General features: G+C 39.1%; 2 protein-coding genes across 4 annotated transcripts in view; one reads left to right on the forward strand and one right to left on the reverse strand.

Annotated features, from left to right (window-relative positions):
• RPRD1A (regulation of nuclear pre-mRNA domain containing 1A) overlaps positions 1 to 16501 on the forward strand; it is a 79479-nt gene extending 62978 nt beyond the window's left edge. Inside the window, exons 7-8 of one of the 3 annotated variants that reach the window (XM_010335428.2) lie at positions 12999 to 13197; positions 15736 to 16501. In XM_010335428.2, the coding sequence (XP_010333730.1) occupies positions 12999 to 13148 (150 nt within the window). In that variant the 3' untranslated portion in view covers positions 13149 to 13197; positions 15736 to 16501. Of the gene's footprint in view, positions 1 to 5370; positions 6522 to 12998 lie in introns of those variants that run through there. The other 2 variants (XM_003924725.3, XM_074383575.1) reach the window with 2 other exon arrangements.
• Positions 3257 to 4323, reverse strand: LOC120361653 (small ribosomal subunit protein bS21m-like). The gene has a single exon (XM_039463642.2). The coding sequence runs from the start codon at positions 4263 to 4265 to the stop codon at positions 4005 to 4007; it is 261 nt and encodes an 86-aa protein (XP_039319576.2). The 5' UTR covers positions 4266 to 4323; the 3' UTR covers positions 3257 to 4004.
• Positions 16502 to 22232: the final 5731 nt, after the last annotated feature.

Raw genomic sequence — 22232 nt, forward strand, 5'->3', positions numbered from 1 at the left:
CACAGTGTATCCAGAGGCAGAGACTAGGAGAACAAAGGGAAATAGAGCTAAGGTTCCTTGGAGAACAGTTGTGGGAACTGGGAAGATCAGAGCTGGGGATGGATATAAATTATGTGAATACCTATTTTCAGAACCTTTGAAAGCTATTAGAAAAGAGGATTTGGGTTGACTTCTGAGAGCAGAACTAGGACCAGTGGATGTGTTACAGGTGACAAGACCATTTTGCCATTTAAAACTTCCTAATGTGTAAGGGCTGTTTTCAGTCTCTGGCAGCTACACCTATAGCAGATCTTATGCACAGTCTTAAGTCCTAACTAGATTAATAACACCTTAAACTACTGAACTCTTTAATTCACTGTCACCTGATGTTCGGAGTTCAATAAAAAATAACAAGACATGCTAAAAGTCAAGAAACAGTCTGAAGAGAGAAAACAAGCATCAGAACCAGACTTATATGTGACACAAATTTAAAAATGATCAGACCAAAAATTTAAAGTAATTGAAATGTTAAGGGGTCTAACAGAAAAAGTACATACCATGCAAGAACAGTTGGGTAGCCGGGCGCGGTGGCTCAAGCCTGTAATCCCAGCACTTTGGGAGGCTGAGGCGGGTGGATCACGAGGTCAAGAGATTGAGACCATCCTGGTCAACATGGTGAAACCCCGTCTCTACTAAAAATACTAAAAATTAGCTGGGCATGGTGGCGTGTGCCTGTAATCCCAGCTACTCAGGAGGCTGAGGCAGGAGAATTGCCTGAACCCAGGAGGCGGAGGTTGCGGTGAGCCGAGATCGCGCCATTGCACTCCAGCCTGGGCAACAAGAGCAAAACTCCATCTCAAAAAAAAAAAAAAAAAAGAACAGTTGGGTAATAAAGTAGAGAGGTGGAAATGCCCAGAAAAAAATCAAAAGCAAATGCTGGGGGGGTGGGGGGGGGGCGGGAATCCCAACACTTGGGGAGGCCTAGGTGGGAGGATCACTTAAGCCCAAGAGGGGAAGGCTGCAATGAGCTGTGATTGTGCCACTGCACTCCAGCATGGGTGACAGAGTGAGACTGTCAAAATAAATTAAGAATGTCTTTAATGGGCAGTTCAGCAGACCAGACACTGCCAAGGAAGCAAGTAAGTAGTGAACTTGAAGACTAGGTCTATAGAAACTTCCCAAACTGAAATGCAAAGTGAAAAAAGAATGGAAAAGAAGTCCGCACAAATAAACAGAACAGCCAAGAATTGTGGGACCATTTGGAAATATATAATGTACATGGGTTTGGAATACTGGAAAGTAAGAGAATGAAGCGGAGTAAATATTTGAAGTAAAAATGGCCAAGAATTTTAAAAATTAGTGACAGACACCCAACCACCAAGCCAGGAAACTCAGAGAACAAGCAGGATACCAAAATGCCTACAATCTCTACTTCAGCATGCTATGTTCAAAGTGCAGAAAACAAAAAGTGAAAACCTTGAAAAAAGCCAGAGGCAGAATCACCTTACCTATAGAGCAACAAAAATAAGAATCATAATGAACTTCTCAGCAGAACCATGCATGCAAGAAGATAGTGAGATGATAGGTGTTGAAAAAATAAAATCCACCAACTTAGAATTCTATATGCAATGAGATTCTTCAAAAGTGAAAGGCAAACTAGTGAGTTTGCTGTTGCTGGAGGTGATCAAAAACAGGTTGAATGAAAAGAACAAGAAATGTTGTGTCCAACATTTGCCTAACTCTATTTGATACATAAACTTAGCTCTGGAAGGTGGTAGTTAAATGCTCAGCAAAAATGTATTTCAGTGATTTTTAGGAATGTTGCAAACCAGATTGTACTAGTGGAACTTCACTCTGCTCAGATACTGAGGATCTGAGCAGGCCTATAGCAGAGAACCCTGTTTTTGCTTACAAACATAAGCCCAGAATCTCTGACTTTCGGCCTGCTTGTTAAAACCTTATGGATAGCCATGTGTGGTGGCACATGCCTGTAGTCCCAGCTACTTGGGAGGCTGAAGCAAGAGAATAGTTTGAACCCGGGAGGCAGAGGTTGTAGTTAACCAAGAGCGCAGCACTGCACTTCAGCCTGGGTGACAGAGCCAGACTCCTCAAAACAAAACAAAACAAAACAAAAACACCTTATGGAACGATGTTTCGTGGAACACACAATTTGGGAAACACCAGATAAGATGACATGTATGGCCCTGAAAAATGGGATTCTTCATTAACTGGATAATATATATACTAAGTGAGTGAGACTAAAAACTCACACAGAAATTAAAAGTAACAGTATTAACTTCCTCATTTGAATTTGAGAGCATGTAGAAAGACTGATTATGAGGGTATTTCTTTAAATCCCTTTTCTGCCTGATTTGAAATTTAACAGAAATAACCAAAGTTGAAAGCTGCTTATCAGCTCCTGGCTTACTCTCTCCACTCCATCCTCCCACCCTCAAGGTCAAATCATTGTTAACCGGCGGTTCAGCTTTCCTGGCATTGGGTACTTTTTTGGTTGAACTAGTCCCTTGCTGCCTTTTCCCTAGTGTTTCTTTATGTTGCTGCTGTTCTCATTTAAGAAAATGTATCACGGGACCTATATGCCATTATGCATGGGAAAATGGCAACTCTGCTTCACTGCCAGGAATGCCAGAGTTGCTTTAAGGACAGAAGTAGATGACCTGATACAAGTCAGTGTTTCCTTATTGGATTTTGAGTTTTAGGAACATAACTAATTGTCCTGTCACTGTGCCGATCCCTTAGTTGAGCTTTCATTAGATTAACATCTTCGGAATACCCACCCTCAAAATAATTCCAGGATATGAGAGGGAGGTTAGCATGATGGTTAAGCATGAGGACTCTGAAGACAGATTATCTTAAGTTGGAGGCCCTTTTTGCCCCTGTTTGTTGACTTTGGGTGAAGTTTCTTAATGAGTGGTTAAATGTGATTTAGTTTCATCTTCTACAATACATGGTTAGTAATAATCTCTACCTGTGAAATTAAATGGAGCACTTACAACAGTGTTTGGCATGTAGTAAACACCTGAAAAACGTAGTAGCTATTGGGTTAGTGTCACAGTGAGGTATATGAAATCTTGGAATATATAAAGTTTATTTGTAACATTTACCCTAAGAATGTAACATCATAGGTTTTTGAAAACCCAGTTAACAATCAGGCTTTGGGTTCCTTGCAGAAGACCTGATAAAGTATCTTTTTCCACATGCTTCTTAACAATCTGGAAGATTAGTGAAACTTTGCAATAGTAGAATTTTTTTTTTTACTTTCAAAAAAGTTTTTATTATAGTAAAACACGAAATTTACCATCTTAACCATTTAAGTGTACAGTTCAGTGGCATTAAGTACTACATTCACCTTTCTGTGCAACCACTATCACCATCCAACATCCATCTCCTGTTTTGTTTTATTTTGAGCCTCTCACTCTTCCCAGGCTGGAATGCAATGGCATGATCTTGGCTCACTGCAACCTCCACCTCTCCGGTTCAAGAGATTCTCCAATCTCAGCCTCCCAAGTAGCTGGGACTACAGGCATGCACTACCATGCCTGGCTAATTTTTTTTTTTTTCCCTGTATTTTTAGTCGAGATGGGGTTTCACGATGTTGGCCAGGCTTGTCATTACCTCCTGGCCTCAATTAATCTGCCCACCTCAGCCTCCCAAAGTGCTGGGATAACAGGTGTGAGCCACCACACCTGGCCATCATCTCCTGAACTTTTTCATCTTCCCAAACTGAAACTGGACCCATTAAACAATAACTTCTCATTGCCCCCTTCTCTAGCCCCTGGCAAACACCATTCTGCTCCTAGACTACTTTCAGACTCAGTTTCTTCTTTCACTTAATAAAAGAGAGTGTCCACTGCTGACTAATGGGATTGTTTCTGTATGTGGAGGCCTTCTTGCTAACGTGTTTGAGTTTATTGTAGAGAACAGTAATAGGAAATGGGATTGTACAAAGAAAACTGAGACAAAACTGGATGAGGGTTTCACACTGGGTGTCCCATCCACAGGCCTCAGCAACCCTGCCATGGATCTACCCAATTCTTTTGCATCAAGAAGTTGATCTTGTGAGCCACTTCCATGTTGTAGATCCGCCGACACCTTTCATAGCTTTCCCTCTGTTGCAGGAGGCATGGCTTCTCACACCGCCAATGCTTTATGTCCTCAGTGAACCCATCCATAGTGAGGAGTCTGTTTAGAGTTCTGTATGCACTTTCCACGTTCCCTTCCTGTACCATCACAGTCCTGGCAATGAACTTCAGATATTTTGCCATGACCTTGGACTGAAGTCTTCACTCTGTAGAGCCTGGCACACTCTGTACCTAGCTGACCCATAATAGTAGAATTCTTAAGAGAATGAAATAAACTAAAGGAAGTGAGACAGTTTGTTAGATGATATTTACTTAAAGTAATTTCCACCAAAAGGTAAAATTTCTTCAGTCAAGGGGGGGAAAAAAAAAAAAAACTCCATCTGAGATGTATAGGATAACCTGTAAAAAGAAATGAGAAAGGATATGATATAGTGGAGTTTATATATATATATATATATATATTTTTTTTTTCCTTAGAGTCAGAGAAATGCAAATCAAAACCACATTGAGATACCATCTCACACCAGTTAGAATGGCGATCATTAAAAAATCGGGAAACAACAGATGCTGGAGAGGATGTGGAGAAATAGGAACACTTTTACACTGTTGGTGGGAATGTAAATTAATTCAACCATTGTGGAGTTTATATTTTTTTAAATTGTCAATTCCAGGATTAGATAACAAGCTAAATTTGAGCATTTGTTTCCCAGAAGGTGAGGACAAACCACTGAGATCTTTATCTCCTTCACACTCTGTCCCCTGGGGATGGTAACAGCTTGACTGATCAGCAGTCTCGAACTCCCTGACGTCATGGAATTTCTTGGCCTTATTTTTAAACAAATGGATGTGTGTATGTTATATCTTAATAGTTTAGTTAATTTTTTCTTCTAATCTAAAAAAGAGGCCCAATTCCAAGACATGCAAAATGAACTAAAGTAAATGGTGGTGGATTCTAAAAATGAGAACTGAAGCTGCTTAATAGTTCTGTTGAAGGCAGTGGCATAAGAAAGACTTGTATGTTAACTTTTCTTAAAAGAGGCAAAGGACGTTATACTACAGATAAATGAGGTCCCATAGAAAACAAACTTTGCACGTTTTTTCCCTACAAATTCTGCTGTTTTTATCAAGAAATGGATAGGAAGCCATGGGTCTGCAATACAGTAAGTGTGATGCTTAGAATTGACCAAAGCCTTTAATTGGCCACTAAAGAAATCCGTATTAAGGTGGTTGAAATTCTCTCTCTCTCTCTTTTTTTTTTTTTTCCCCCCCTGTTGTTGTTTTGAGACAGAGTCTTACCCTGTCGCCCAGGCTGGAGTGCAGTGTTGCAATCTCAGCTCACTGCAGCCTCTGCCTCCCAGGTTTCAAGCGGTTCTCCTGCCTCAGCCTCCCAAGTAGCTGGCATTACAGGTGAGCACCACCACACCCAGCTAATTTTTGTATTTTTTAGAGATGGGGTTTCATCATGTTGGCCAGGTTATTCTCGAACTCCTGACTTAGTGATCCGCCCACCCCAGCCTCCCAAAGTGCTGGGATTACAGGTGTGAGCACCACGCCTGTCTCGTTTTTTTGTTTTGTTTTGTTTTGTTTTGTTTTTTTGGTCACAATTATGTAGGAAAGATAAAAAGCAGTGTTATTAGCAGCATCTTCAAGAAAAAGGCAGTCATGTAAATACTTTAAGTTCAGAAATAATATGTATTTAAAGCAACTAGAATTTTAGAACAGCTATCTGGGTCAGCCCTAAAATAAACAAGAATTCCAAATTTCAGGAATTTATCTTAGCTGTTCTTCTGCAAGATGATTCTGATAATTGTCTCAGAATAAAAACCACAATTATGTAGCGCTTCCTAATTTGAAAACTTCCACATCAGTTTGGCCACAGAGCACTGTAAAATAGGTACCCTTATTTTATGAAGGAGGCATCTGAGACTTACTTAGATAATCTTAGTGAGCCCTTGCCCAAGGTTACATAGGTAGTTGATTGTGGAAACAGTACTTCCATCCAGATCTTCCGACTACATGGAGTATTGACTGGGGGGGCTGTTAATACTCAGTCCCCTGCTGGCCACTGCAAGTAATGTAGTTGCTTTCTAATTATGGTTATGAAATTAGAAAATCCAATAGTAAGGCCGGGCGTGGTGGCTCAAGCCTGTAATCCCAGCACTTTGGGAGGCCGAGGCGGGTGGATCACGAGGTCGAGAGATCGAGATCATCCTGGTCAACATGGTGAAACCCCGTCTCTACTAAAAATACAAAAAATTAGCTGGGCATGGTGGCGCGTGCCTGTAATCCCAGCTACTTAGGAGGCTGAGGCAGGAGAATTGCCTGAGCCCAGGAGGCGGAGGTTGTGGTGAGCCGAGATCGTGCCATTGCACTCCAGCCTGGGTAACAAGAGCGAAACTCCGTCTCAAAAAAAAAAAAAAGAAAAAAAAGAAAATCCAATAGTAATTCAGAAATAACTCATGTAGTAGAATATCATAGGAAGTTAGCCTGAGAAAAGATTCTATGGCAGTGTTTGGTCTTAATGTAGGCCTTGAAAAATACACACAATTTGGATACTCAACATACACTTAGTATCAGCTGTAAAGAAATCTGTAATGGTAGTTCAGATTTCAAGTTAACTGTAACTCACTTGCTGTGCACACAAGGCAAATCACACCTCCTACTTCACTAATGTTGTAGTATTATATCAGTGTAAAAAAGGCTTTTGCCCTCGGAAAGACAAGACAGTGCAGAGATAGCTATCTAGAAGCCTGGAGAAAGTGGCAAAAACAGAGGAAGGGTTTTAGGTGAAGTGAAAATTTGCCTGGATTATAACCGGTGGGCAAAATTTTGAAGAGTGGAGGGGCTTTTGACCAGTGGAATTGAGCCTTGGTAGGAAGCTGGAACTGCAAAAACTGACATAAGGGTTGCTCATGACTGAGGTGATACAAGCTTTAGGGTGGTAGTGATGACGCTGGTGGCAAGTAAAGGGTAAATCAGTAAATTTAGGACAGAAAGGTGGGCCTTGTTGAATGAAGAAAATAGAGGGAAAGAAAGAAAGTGGCTTCGGTCCACAGAGTAAGAAAAATGAGGTAAAGCATTGCTTCCCAAATACAGCCATGCCATGGTGCCTCCTGAAAACATTTATTTTAATGTGATGGTTGTTTATTTTAATGTGTGAATCAAAACCAAAGTGAGCACAACAAACCTATGATTGCACAGACATTATTTCTTAGAATGAAGATGTTAAGAAATGAGTTGATTTATTAAATATGATGTAAATAATAGTATAAGTGAGTCATGGTAAAGAACATTACGAAGAATGGTAGTTAGCTAATTGAAATTTGGAAAATAGTGATTAAAATTGAGGAGAGGTGGTATGAGGAAAAATTCTGGGATTGTGAAAAAGCCTGTATCTTGATTTCAATGTTGGTTATATGGGTGGATACACATACTAACTGAAGTGTCGACTTAATATGAATTTTATGTTGGGCCTCAATTTAAAAACTTTAAGTAGCTATTGGCTAAAGTTGGGTAAGATGGAAAGAAGAGCAAAATTTGTAGAGCAAAAAGGTACAAAGTTGTTTTTATTTGCTGATCTTATTTGTAGTGGAAATGATAGGTAAATTTATTTACATTCTCTGCTTTCCAAATAATTTTTAAAAGCATGTAGCTAAATCAATATAAAGAAATTGCTTATGAATGTTGAATGTTTTGCTTATGAATATTGCATTTCTTAAGAGATACATGCCTATATACACAAATGTGAAAGAGGTTTAATCATTCAAATGATAGAGTTTTTCCTCTTTTTTTGATATTTCATTCATCAGTTTTTTAAGTATATTCTATATGTGTGATATGCGAATGGTCAGCAGGATGTTAAAGCAATACATTGTTACATGGTCAGAAAATAGTAGTGAAAGTTTAGATATGAGAGAAGTAATTGGGGAAGGTTCAATGTATAGTTTGGGATTTCAGCTGCCACTTGGAAGTATGGAAAGAAATTGGGATCCTGGACAGGTAAGGGAGGAAGAACTTGAGCAAATGATTATAAATAGGAATTTGTACCATATTTGGCTTTAAGGAAATTTTGTTTAGATTGGGCTTAATATCATAAAAATTCTATGTAGTTTAAAATAACTTTAATATGTTTGCTGTGGTGGCCATATATTATTTGTAATCTTAAAAATCTGCTGCTTTTTTTTTTTTTTTTTTTTTTTGAGGCAGCGTCTCACTCTGTTGTCTAGGTTGGAGTGCAGTGGCACTATCATGGCTCATTGCAGCCTTGACCTCCTGGGCTCAGGTGACTCCCACTTTAGCCTCCTGTGTAGCTGGGACTATAAGTGCATGCCACCCATGTCTGGATAATTTTTGTACTTTTTGTAGAGACAAAAGGTTTCACTATATTGCGCAGGCTGGTCTCGAACTCCTGAGCTCAAGCATTCCACCCACCTAGGCCTCCCAAAATGCTGGGAATACAGGTATGACTCACTGTGCCTGGCTAATATTTTTAACCAAGTTGTATCACAGTGTGGATAATTTAATACAACTGCTGTTCTGCAAAACAGCTCAAATAGTTTTTGGTTGTATCTTTTTGAATAGCAAATGTTGTATCATTTGACCAGAAATAACTAAGAGCTATTAATTTATTCATCAATTTTGATGTATCAAAATCAATTATGTTTCATGGTGCCTGGTGTTAATGAGTCTTGAGCAGTTTATGTTCAGTTTTTAGTAAAAGGTGAAAGGTTCATATTACCTGAAGGGAAACCAGAGTGTTATCTTCAGTTTTTAAAGCCTCAGTTTTCTTATCTATGAAACAGGAAGAATGATACCTGTGTTTTAGCGTTTTCGTGAAGATTAAGATAAGAATGTATGCAAAACAGCTTTGATAATCTGGGAAAATGTTTAATTTGTCCATCAGTGTTTTTTTTTAAATAAAGTGTTTATTTTAGAACATTCTAGGTTTACTACGAAGAGAGTATAGAAAATTCTCATACACTCCAGTTTCCCCTATTGTAACATCTTATATTAGTATGATACATTTGTCATATTAGTGAACCAATATTATACATTATTGACTAAACGCCACACTTAAATCAGATTTTCTTAATTTTTGCCTAATGTCCTTTTTTCTGTTCCAGGATCCCATCCAGAATGTCACATTCGCTTTGGTTGTGCTGCTTCTCTTGGCTGTGATAGTTCCTCTGACTTTCCTTGTGTTTTGATGACCTTGATAGTTTTCAGCACTGCTGGTCGTGTCCCTCAGTTGGGATTTTCTGATTTTTTCTCACAGCTAAAGTGGAGTTATGTGTTTCAGGGAGGAAGACCATAGAGGGAGAATGCCATTTTCATCCCATGACAAAGGAAATACTGTCAACATGAGTGATGGTGTTGATAGGACCTTTATCACATGGCTTAGGTATTTGTCAGGTTTCTCTTCTTTAAAGTCAGTCTTTTTTCCCTCTTTTTCATACTGTAGTCTTTGGAAGTCAGCCACCACAAACAGCCCACACTTAAGAAGTGGGAAACTTTTCAAGTATGAAGTGCTGTACATGAGCCTTTTTCAGATATCAAATTACAATGAATTTGTTATTGTATTCTTTTATAAGAACTTACAGAGCACCCAAGCATGGTGGTTCACACCTGTAATCCCAGCACTCTGGGAGGCCAAGGTGGGTGGATAACCTGAAGTCGGGAGTTCGAGGCCAGCCTGACCAACATGGAGAAACCCCATCTCTACTAAAAATACAAAAAAATTAGCCAGATCAACAATAGCATAGGCATCCTTCTTTGTTTGTTTGTTTGAGACATGGTCTCGTTCTGTTGCCCAGCCTGGAGTCTAGCGGCGTGATCTCCACTCACTGCAATCTCTGCCTCTTGGGTTCAAGCGATTCTCCTGCCTCAGCCTCCCGATTAGCTGGGATTACAGACACGCCCACCACACCCAGCTAATTATTATATTTGTAGTAGAGACAAGGTTTCACCAAGTTGGCCAGGCTGGTCTCAAACTCCTGACCTCAGGTGATCCACCCGCCTCAGCTTCCAAAGTGCTGGGATTATAGGCATGAGCCACCTCACCTGGCTGTATACATATCCTTCTGAAGTGCACTTGGAACATTTTCTAGGCTAGAACATGCTAGACCACAAATTAAGTCTCAGTAGATTTAAGAAGGTGTTATACAAAGGGTATCTTCTCTGACCACAATCCAAAATTAGAAATCACTATCAGCTGGGCACAGTGGCTCCTGCCTGTTAACCCAGCACTTTGGGAGGCCAGGGCAGGAAGATCACTTGAGGATAGGAGTTTGAGCCCAGCCAACATGGCAAAACCCTGTCTTTTATAAAAATACAAAAATTAGAGCAGGCACAGTGGCTCACGCCTCTAATCCCAGCACTTTGGGAGGCCGAGGCTGGCAGATCACAAAGTCAGGAGTTCAAGATCAGCCTGGCCAGCATAGTGAAACTCTTCTCTACTAAAAATACAAAAAATTAGTCTGGCGTGGTGGCAGGTGCCTGTAATCCCAGCTACTCAGGAGGTTGAGGCAGGAGAATTGCTTGAAGCTGGGAGGTAGAGGTTGTGGTGAGCTGAGATCGAGCCGCTGCACTGCAGCCTGGGCAACAGAGTGAGACTGTGTCTCATAAATAAATAAATACACACACACACAAATTACCTGGGTATGGTGGTGCACACACCTGTAGTCCCAGCTACTCGGGAGGCTGAGGCAGGAGAATTGCTTGAGATGGAAGTTGCAGTGAGCTGAGATCACACCACTGTACTTAGCCTGGGCAAAAGAGCAAGACTCTGTTTCAAAAAAAAAGAAAAATAAATAAATAAATCTCAGCTGCTCGGGAGGCTGAGGTAGGAGAATTGCTTGAACCTGGGAGGCAGAGGTTGCGGTAAGCTGAGAGATTTCACCATTGCACTTCAGCCTGGGCAACAAAAGCAAAACTCCATCTCAAAAAAAAAAAAAAAAAAAAAAAGAACCTGGAGAGCACGTATTCTTAGTTAAGGATAATTACTGGGTTATTCAGATAACGGATATGAATGGTATTGTTTCTGAAGAGTTGGATTACATTTACTGTATCCAAAGCATCTATTGAGCAAGCCAGTATTTTCCTAAGAAAAAAGTGAGAAACTTTCCAAATAAAAGCTCACGACTCTATCTTGTTATCTACTATTCTTTTACTGCTCTTTTCATGATCCTTTCAACATTGGACACATTTCAGCATTTTGCTGTTAGGTCACTTCTCTTCCTTCCTGTATATACTATGATTCTCAACCGGGAGAGGGTCATGCCATTTTGTGGATGGACCCATTAGAATCATGGGAGGTAGTGTGCTATGATGGAAAATATAGAAAATCAGGTTCAGTATACGTATATTTTTACTAAAACCACAAAAAATAAAGTTTGACAAAATCTTGGCTCATGGAAGATATGCAGAAGAGTAGAGAAGGGAGGGGCAAAATGATTGAGAAACTGTTGTAGATTGTTTATAAAACCTAGTTATATTCTTTTGGTTTTAGCTAGAACTTATGAGTTATAAAGCCTAAATCTTTATTTGTAGCTCAGAATACTATAATCACATTTCCAAGTGCCTACTAAAAATCCTGTGGATAACTCACACTTAACATGCTTAAAACTGAACCCTGTATCTTTCTCCAAAGGAGTTTGTGCCCCCGTCTTTGCTCTCTCAGATAACAGCCCCAGTACCCACCTGCTTATTCCTCATGGCAGAACCACAACCAATTTCTGCTGATTTTTCTTTCTAAACCTTGTTTTAGCCTTTTAAATTAAGGTATTATGTACCTATAATGTAGTTTATAAAGGACATTGCTCTATCCTTACTATGATTGGTTTGGTTCAGGCCCTAGTCCTTTATTTCCTGGAGAATTGCAGTAAGTTCCTAGCTGGGTTTCTTGCTTAGATGTTTCCTCATCCGTGCACTCTCTAGGATGGTCCTCTCTGGACTTACCTGTGACCACATTTGGAAAAAGCATGAATCTCCCTGCTTTGTGCCATGCACTGTGGTAATAGTGAATTGCCATGGACATATCTATTTTACTGCTTGCTACTTCTTCAGACCAAATTTGAGTCAGGACCCTGGAACTGAGATGGGTATAGTGGGAAGCTTTCCTCTGAGTGATAACCTGCTCTGGGTGCTGAGCTTTTGGAGAGGAGGAGGGGTGCAGCAGCCTGAGGTTGTCTCGCTTGCCTCTTCTGCTTTGGAGCCACTTCCTCATGAGTCGGGGGTGAGGCTTATCAGGGCTCCAGTATTCTCAGTCCTCCACACATAAGGAAGAACTTCTGATGTGAGAGTAGGGGCTGGGCAGAAGTGGGGATTCCTCAGGCTCTTACCTGCTCTAGCTCAGGAATTAGCTTCAGCGCCAGTTAGCTGGGGGTAGGGTGAGAGGTGCTCCTTCTGGGAATAAAGCCCCCCTCCCGCTGGAAGTTGCAGGGAGAGTGATCCTGTGTTCTTGGCTGCAGCAGCCTGGAGTGGAGCCTCCTTATACTTAGATGGGAGGTCACAGGAAGGGAGCAATCCTGCTTCAGACACCACAGACTTGCCATTCTTACTGAGTTCATAGATGTTCTTGCCAAATTTTAAGTTAAGGTTTGTGAAAATAAATACGTAATTTTTCTTGCCCAAACTCAAGAATACCTGAACATCTTGTATGTCAAGGTTAAGCATATTAATATGTTAATCCTCTTTCTACAGGTGTGACGTAACAGCTAAAGATTGTGGTTTTTCTTAATGATAATAGTTTACCTGGTGATATATTTCCAAAGCTCATCTTTTGATGCTAAAACTCACACTATAATTTTTTTTTAATTTGGCATTAACTGAATATAGTACCTAATCTTATGTAGGTCATTATTAGCTAAGAAGTTCTTTCAGTCCGTGAATGCTAATGAAAGTGGTTTGATGTTACAGGAGTACAAGCGCAAGCTAGCCAGAGTTTCCCTGGTGCGCAAAGAACTCAGGTCCCGGATCCAGAGCCTGCCAGACTTATCTCGATTGCCCAATGTCACTGGCAGCCACATGCACCTGCCCTTTGCGGGAGACATCTACAGTGAAGATTGATGGACCAGCCTCTTTCCAAGTCCCAGGACTTTGCAAGAGATGGAGACAGGTTAGGTGGATAGTCCTGTAGTGTTATTTTTGTATATTGTTAAGAAAGAAACACTAACAAAAGGAATGACGAGTAATTTATAAAATTGTTTAAAATGTTGGTTTGTTTACTATTTTATTGGTAAATTAACATGACTTAGTTTGAACAAAGTGATAATTTGTGTGTATTAATAAGCTCAGAAATAGTGATTATTTTCAAAAGATCTTTTTGTAAATTTTTTTTTTTTTGATCCAGGGCCTTGTGAGAAATTACATGTTTCTATTTCTTCAGGTATTTTCAATTGTTTTTCTTTATTTTCTTCAGCATCTAATCACTGAATACTATGTAATTCCTAAAGGGGAAGAATTAGTCAGTAGTTAATTGAGACTTCATTATGGTAGAGTTAGGACTTGATTGTAGAAGGGACTAAATGTTCCAACATAATCTTCACCCTTCTCCCCAAACAAAATATCAATTCTCTGTCTCTACATACCTTTGATTCCCTCTGTCGGTAATTTAACATTAAACATGGATGTCACCTTGAGGGGCAGATGAAAGTCTAGAGAACTTTTCCTTAATAGCATTGCAAAAGTTCCCTTCCAACTGCCACTGTAGTTGGATTTGTTTTTTAGGATTTTTAAAATGTTAAGTAGTGATTCCCTTGATTAAGCTGTTTGTAATTCTTTGAGTAGATTCATAATGAAAATGCTTTGGAAATGTTACCAATTTTGACATTCTAACGAGGACAGCTTTGATTCTGGAATTGTTTTCTATTTGTCACATCAGTCTCCTTTTAACATAATTGATCCCTTTAACAAAAAGCCATCTATGGGACTAAAAGACACGTGAAATAATGATACTTTTATTATTCCCTTACTCATATAACTTTTAAAAATAGTATTTTTAGCTCCAGTAGCTCAAGAACACAATATTCATTAATGTTCAGCAACGTAGCCTGAGACATTTTAAATGTTTCCTTAAGGTTTTTGAATGACTGTATATTTGGCAATTAAGCAGTGCCACACTACAGGGTAGATATGGTAAATTTTATATTTGTATATTTACAATTATCAAAACAAATGTACTTTTACCTTTTATTTCTAACCCTGTGTGTTAGAGCAGTTGCATGCTCTCCTGCCTTTTAAATCACGTTGTTAAGCTGTGGATTTGTACTCAGTAATAACTTAGGATAATTTTTTTTTTTATTCATTGCTTTACATAGTAGACATTTTTCTTTTTGTAAGTAGATTCAAGTTAGATAGTCAATAAAACATCTTTAAAATCCCACAAGCCAATTATGTCTCACTAGTGTGAATGGCTTCACTGTTTCTTTCTCAGTTTTAGAAATTTTAGTTAAAATGAATTATATATGAAGAAGGCAGACATTTATTTTTAATAGCCGAGTAGTTCTGCAAATAGTTATCTTAACAATTTGACCTCTCTCCAAAACAGAGACACATAGAAGTAGTGCCAATCCATGCACTACTGCTACTAATACATGGCTTACATTCCAAAGTGTTTTAGTCAGCTTTTGGGACTTGGGGGTGCATTTTCTCACAGAAACAATAGTAGTTAGGTTCCCTAACACTACCACTGTTAGCTCACCTGGGAACTGAATCCACTTAACCACGAATGTCCTTAACTTGTAACGTGGTTCACAGGTTACTAATTGTAGATCCTGACCAGCATTTGTAACACCGCTTTCACTAGGACATAGTGTGCCGCAGCAACACTCACACACTGGGATGTCTGCCTGTGCCATGTACCTCTGTCTCTAGATGTAGGAAATGGAAGAAAAAAATTCAGTGAAGTGGGGAGGTGACAAATGCACAATTATGAAACCTGGTTGTACATGCTATGAATACTAATAAGTTCATTTTTATTGTTAATGTGAAAGGAAAAACTTGTATGTTAACTTATTTTCAGTATCTTGACCTTATTTATGATCTGCTAAAGTGTGATTTATCCATTCAAAATATATATTTTTTTCCATTTAAAACTAATTTATAAACTATGTACTCCTGGGAAGATTTGAAATCTTTTAGAAGTTTATTGAAATATTTTCACCATTTCAGACAGACTTCTGACTTAGATACTGATTTTAATGCTAGTATCTACTCTAAATATTTATGATAAAAATGCATTATTTTTTTAAAGAGCTTGATGAGATTTGTGATAAGTGATAGTACTCAAGAACCTGAATCCCACCCCTTGACGAATCTTCCACAAACTTCAGTTGTTGGTTAACTTATTAACTGAAAACAGACAGTACAGTCTGGTTTAGAAGTCATCTTTTCAGCCTTATGATAGTTAACATGGTAAGTCTTAGCAGGAAACATTTTTCCTAAAAGGAAGACTTCATTTTCTCAAGAAATGGGGTTAGTCGGGGGTATTATAATACCAAATTCTAAATCATGAGCATTTTCTCCACTGTGTACCTGAGGCAAATCATGCATCTTTGAGTGCAGTCTGGTCTGGCCCCTCAAGAGAAAAGCATGACATCAAAAGCAGGGCTACTATGGTTTGAATGGATACCGTCACTCTTTTCTCCACATACAGTGCAGAGAGCTGTCTGGAGTGGCAATGTGAACAGATTCCCGGGCGCTTCTTCTCTCCTTCCGTCACTACAGTAAGTAAAAGGACCATAGAGGGGAACCAGGAATCAGAGAATCAGCTGTGCTCAATAGCCAACCTCCCTGTCTTGGAAAACCATTCCAGATGCAGCTATTTTGGTATCTCGTCTCACATACACTCTGAATCAGGGTTTTTCTATAAGAAATCTTTCAGAATCAGACCTGGGCATCTTGATTTGCAAAATTAAAATAACAAAACTAAGTTGTCAATTATCACTGTAGATAAGCAACTCGTCTTTGTATAGTTACTGAACTGATTCTGAGAAATCTTTAGAGAAAAAAACGAAACAGTGCAAATTAACTAATTGGGAAAGTTAGAATGTCCTTTCTGAATTTTTCATTAAAAAATTACATTATATGAAATAACATAAAGCTACTAAACTGCTTTGTATTCTATTAAGAAATAGCTCCTAAAGATGTCTTGTTTCATAGTTGTTACATTATATCAAAGCTTAAAGTATAAGCCCAATTCTTCTCTGTATAGAAAGGAAACATTGTGTTACTTAATGAATTATTTATACAGAGCATTTGTTGCCAACTGTTACTCCAGCCATCCACACAGGAGTCTGTTCTGAGGTGACAATAGCACATGGGAAGATGAACTTTCCCTGTTTGTTTACCCGTTTTTCTTTGGCTGTATCTGATGACAGTATAAGATGTTCTTAATAAAGTTTTTTGTTCTTTTTGAAAAATTTGTAGGTTGTTTTGTGAATCTGATTCATTGGGTATAGGGTGGGAAGGGGAAAGATTAATGGACTGGAGGGAAGCAGAGTACTGGAAGTAAGTCTGATGTTACCATAGAGACTGCTGAAGATTACTTGGACAGTAATTACCAAACTTGAATGAACATCAGGATTACCTAGAGCAAGCTTGTCCAACCTGTGGTCTGTACACAACCCATGACGGCTTTGAGTGCAGTGCAACACAAATTTGTATACTAAAACATTGAGATTTTTTTTTCAGCTTTTGTTAGTGTATTTTATGTGTGGCCCAAGACAATTCTTCCAGTGTGGCCCAGGGAAGCCAAAAGATTGGACACCCCTGACCTAAAGGATTTATAAACTACAGAGAGTTGGGCCCCACTCCCAGAGCTTCTGATTCAGTAGGTCTGGGTTACAGCCTGATAGTTTACAGTTCAAACAACTTGATGCTGATGCCACTGGGGTTAGGGACCACATTTTGACAACCACTGCTCTAAACAAATTCCAGTTAATAAGATAATCAAGTATGGGTTTTACAGTTCATTGTGTAGCAAGTTCCTAATGGGAAAAGAGTAAGATCACATTTTCTTTTGTGGTCCACTTCTTAGCAGTGCTTTATTAATTGCTTTTGAGTGAACAGATTCAATTGGTACTTTCAGCTTCCTGGAAACCATGCCCTTTCACCACTCCTTGAATTTAAAGCAAAATTGAAAATACTAGAAAACTGTGAGAATCTCCAGGGCAGTGTTTACCAAACTTCTTTGATAAACTCAGCTGGAGCATTTACAAAAAGGATACAAACCTACTGAGGCAAAATTTTCTGTGATTCTTACCATCTAGAAAGTTGGGGAGATGTAGTCCTCTGGCCAGCACCCCTGGTTCTCTACTCCTGGGTGGCATCTGGTCTCTTTATCTGAATTCAGATACTTCCCACTCCCATCCACTTTTTTTGTCTCTACAAGAGTAGGTTTTATACAGTGATAAAACCTACTAGCTAGACATGGTTTCAGAAGATTTGAGATAGATCCAGATGCATTTTAAGCTACCCAGATGATTCTATTGCAGGTAGTTCATAGACTGCATTTTGAGAAACATGACCTACAAAGCAATGTATGGCCCATAACATATAATAATGGTAGCTCACGCATATATAGTACTTACTGTGCACCAGGAACTGCTCTAAGCACCTCACATATCCTTTGTGGTAAATACGCTCATTATTCCACTTTTATATCTGAGCAATGAAAATAATAAGTTCCCTGTGACTGTGAACGAGTCAGATGGTGAAGAGGAGATTCAAACATGGCTCCAGGTTTGACTCTAAGCCAGTGCTCCTTAACCACTACAGGATGCTGCCTCTTACATTGGTACGTTGTGTTGCAGCTCTGCCATCATGAAGTCTACATTTTGCATAACATTTCATGTGATAGTGAAATTAACATTATCCAAGTATTCAAAGTGAAAAGCAACATGTCAGCTAAAAGCACTACTAAAGGATGGGGGCTTCTGGGAGGATGTTATACTCACTTTTTTTGTTGTTGTTGTTAAAATGTACATTGCAGTATATACATATGATAAATTTTAGCCATTTTTAAATGTACTCTAGCATTAAGTACATTGACATTATTGTGCAATGATCACCACCCTCCATGTCTTGAACTTTTTCATCTTCCCCACTGAAACTCTGGACCCTGTGAACAGTAACTCTTCACACCACCCTTTTCCCACCAACCCCTGGCAACAACTGCTCTCCTTCCTGTCTCTGTGGATTTGACTTCTTTAGGTACCTCATATAAATTGAGTTATAAAATATTTGTTCTTTTTAGGACTGACTTATTACACTTAATGTCTTCAGGGTTCATCCATGAAGGAAATGTCAGAATTTCCTTCCTTTTTAATGCAGAAAAATATTCCAGTGTGTGTGTGTATACACACCATGTTTTCATCCATTCATCCATTGATGGACACTTGCATTTGCTCCCACCTTATGGCTGTTTATGAATAAAGCTACAATGAATGTCAGTGTACAAATAAATGTTTGAATTTCGACTTTCATTTCCAATTATTTTTTCAAAGCAATGATTTGTATTCACATCAACAAAGCAGAGTTAGAGTGAGCTATTGCTAGGGATATTCCAGATAACATATTTCTTCTAAGCCAGCGGGTTTATTAGGCCAGCAGCATTAGCTTCAGTTGGAGACTTGTTAAAAGTGCACATTCTTGGGCCCCGAGACTTACGCAATCAGAAAATCTGACGCTGGAATCCAGCAATCTATCTTTTTACCTAGCCCTCTAGGTAATTATGATGACCACTTAAGTTCCAGGTCCGTTTTTGGAACCACTGTTATAGGCATCCAACACATTACCTCAAATAGACTTTTCATGTAAGGCAAACTTTTAGAGGGAGGAAAAGGACTTTCTGTTCCAACAAAAGCAATTGTAATAGCAGGCCTTCCTGACAAGCCAAAAAATGCTTTTCATCTGCCTTATTTTTAACTTTACATGTGCAGGATGTGCAGGTTTGTTACATGGGTAAATGTGTGCCATGGTTGTTTGCTGCACCTATCAACCCATCACCCAGGTATTAAGCCCTGCATGCATTAGCTATTCTTTCTGATGTTCTGTTCTCCCTCCCTCTGCCTTATTTTAAGCTTAAGAACTCCACTCTCTACCTAGGCAAATTCCTCTATATTTTCTTATTTCATTTCTCTGCCTAGCACACTTCTTACAATTCTTCTGAGGATGGCAGAGTGAAAGAGAAACAGAAATGCAGTTTGGGATCTGACCATAAGAGACTCAGTAGCCCTTGGTATAACTACACCACCACAGGTTTTTATGATGACATAAAAAATGGAAACTATATTTTAATGTCTCTGATAAGTGGATCATAGACTAAAGTAATTTGCAATGGATTATAGAATCTTATGTATATTTGAATTCTGTGCTTCATGGAAAAGGTATAAAACTGAAATTTTGAATTAATATAAATGATATTGTGATTGGTTAGTTTTTATCATCTTTTTTTTTTTTTTTTAAATAGAGTTGGGGGTCTTGCTGTGTTCACCAGGCTGGTCCCAAACTCTGGCCTCAAGTGATCTTCTTGCCTTGGCCACCCAAATTGCTGGGATTACAGGTGTGAGACACCACACACAGCCAGTTTTAGCATCTTTTTAAAGTCATATTTCTTTGTTCAGTGAAGGAAATTTCATCTTACTTAATAGAAATACAAAGTAAATAAAGAGATTTTAAGAGGTTTAAATCACACATTAAAGCATGACTTTTTTCAAAATACTGTGTTACTATTTATTCTTTTTTTTCTAGCTCTTATTTTTCCCATAAAAATACAAGATTAGCAGAGTGCCCATGATGCTGTTTGATTCTTTTAGAGGTAGTTTTCTGTCTTTTCATTATACTGCCATCAGGTGGGAAGTGGTGCCTTGGCTGTGGTTTTGTGATGTGAATTGCTAGGCTGAAGCAGGAATGTGCTAAACTGAGGGAAGTTAAAGTCTGTTTTCATTCTGCATTCTGAGCTGGTGTTTGTGTGCTGCAGGACCCCTGGTGTGCTTCATGTCAAATTCCTTGTATCTCTATCTAGCTAATAGCTGTGGGTGCCCAAGTTACAGGCAGATGTCATCAGTGCTTAGCATTCTCCATGTTTCAGTTTCTAGTCTCTTCATGTCTTGGCTAGCATGATGAAGAAAGATTGCAACTTCTTTCTAGTTCCATCTCTTTGATTTCTTGCTTTTATATCCATTGATGGAATACAGCAATTATAGTTGTGGTAAAATTTTATACCAGTAGCATAAAGTACCATCTTTTTCTACTTGGGCCTAATTTTCCCACCAGGAACCAATAAGCTAACTGCTAGTGGTAAGCTTACTGATTGGTTAAAATATAATTTTAACCAGTTTTTGCAGTATGGCATAAAGCTTTGGGTTCAAAAAATCTTTTTTTTTTTAAGGGGTTTTTTAAAAGAATACCACTTAGAAACAGAAAACAATGTTTTTAAATATAAGGAAAGTGTTTTCAGAGTATGAATTTTTAAAAGCTCTATATTAATATTTAAATTAGTTTATAAGTTCTTATAAAGTAAAAGGATTTCTTTTTTAGATAACCCAGGGGAATATTTAAGCAATCTTATTTTCAGCTGTTTCTTGTCATAGATGAAATAAAATATTCATAAGATATATTTTTGGTAGTTAATAAACTTTGAATATTATGAGGTTAGATATAATGAGGATATTTACCAAGTATTTGTTTTCTGTCATTTTACAAATTGTAAATACTTTTATTACAGAAAGTTACAGCCATCATTATACATAATTTGGTTAAAATATTCTTCAGTTTCATTTTATTTTGGACTCTGATTTGGCTTTCATCTTTGTTTATTGCTTATAATATATAGTACTTGGAACATGTTCCTCTTACTGGTCAACACAGCAAGACCCACCAACTCTATTTTTTAAAAAAAGTGATGGGAGAGGAAACAAGATGGCTGAATAGACACAACTCCAGTGCACAACACCCAGTGAGAGAGACGCAGAAATTGAGAGATCTCCTAGCTCCAACCAAGGTACCAGGTGCATTTCAACGGGTCTGGTCGGACGGTGAGCAAAGCCCAGACAGGGCAGACCAAGGTTGGGAGGGGTGCTGCCTCACCCAGAAAGTTTATCTGATCAGTGAGTCAGAGGCTACCCCTCCAGTACCCCGGTCCAGATACAGTGCTTCCCCCAAAGCCTCAGCAATCCACAGAACAGGGGATCTTTGCCAGTCAAGTGCCAGGAATTAGAAGTGCAGAGTTGAATAATAATCCAGGATGGTGTCTGGATGGTGTCCTGGATTGTAGCACAGATCTAAGCAAATGCATATGCCCATAAGCCAACCAGGAGAGCTTGTGGAATGAGCTATCACCCCCAAAAGGGGGAGCTGAAAGCAGGAAGACAGACAGAAACTGAGTGGCCTCTCCACCATGACCAGAAAGAGAGGGAGCTGAAAGCGGGGAGACAGACCATGTGGCAGGGCGGGTCCTGACCCTGCCCCACAAACCCAGAGGGCTGAAGTAATAACTAGCAGGTTATGTAGCCAGTGCCTCAGTCTGAGCTGAACCCTGAATGATCCACCTCTGTGGAGGAAAGGCACAACCCACCATTAAAGAGGCAGGACTAGGCTTCATGTTTTAATAACACAGGAAGCCTACGTAGCAATGGGACAATGTTCTTGACCACCAAGCAGCACTTCCAGGTCAGGGGGAAGAGGCAGACCTAACCTACCAGTGTAAACAAAAAAGACACAGGAAGCCTACCTAGCAACCTGAAGAAGTCCCTGGAAACCCAGTAGCACATCAACAGGCAGACAAGCGACCTTATCAAGCAGCTTCCTGAGATCAGAGCTAGATAAATCCACGAAGATGGGGGGAAAAGCAGTGCAAAAAAGATGAAACCATCAAAGACCAGAACGCCTCTTCTTCAAGGGATCACAAATCCTCATCAACAGGGGAACACAACATGACCGAGAAAAAGTGCAACAAATTGACAGAAAGGGGCTTCAGAGATGGGTAATAACAAACTTTTCTGAGCTAAAGGAAAACGTTCTAACCCATTGCAAAGAAACTAAAAACCTTGAGAAAAGGTTAGACAAAATGCTAACTAGAATAACTATCTTAGAGAAGAACATAAACAACTTGATGGAGTTGAAAAACAGCACAAGAACTACATGAAGCAA

Source organism: Saimiri boliviensis, chromosome 13 (genome assembly GCF_048565385.1).
Source record: "Saimiri boliviensis isolate mSaiBol1 chromosome 13, mSaiBol1.pri, whole genome shotgun sequence".
In the NCBI taxonomy this organism is placed as follows: Eukaryota; Metazoa; Chordata; class Mammalia; order Primates; family Cebidae; genus Saimiri; species Saimiri boliviensis.

What these genes read in the sequence shown, in the direction of transcription:
- LOC120361653 (XM_039463642.2), bottom strand. Translation starts at nt 4,265, where the DNA reads ATGGCAAAATATCTGAAGTTCATTGCCAGGACTGTGATGGTACAGGAA.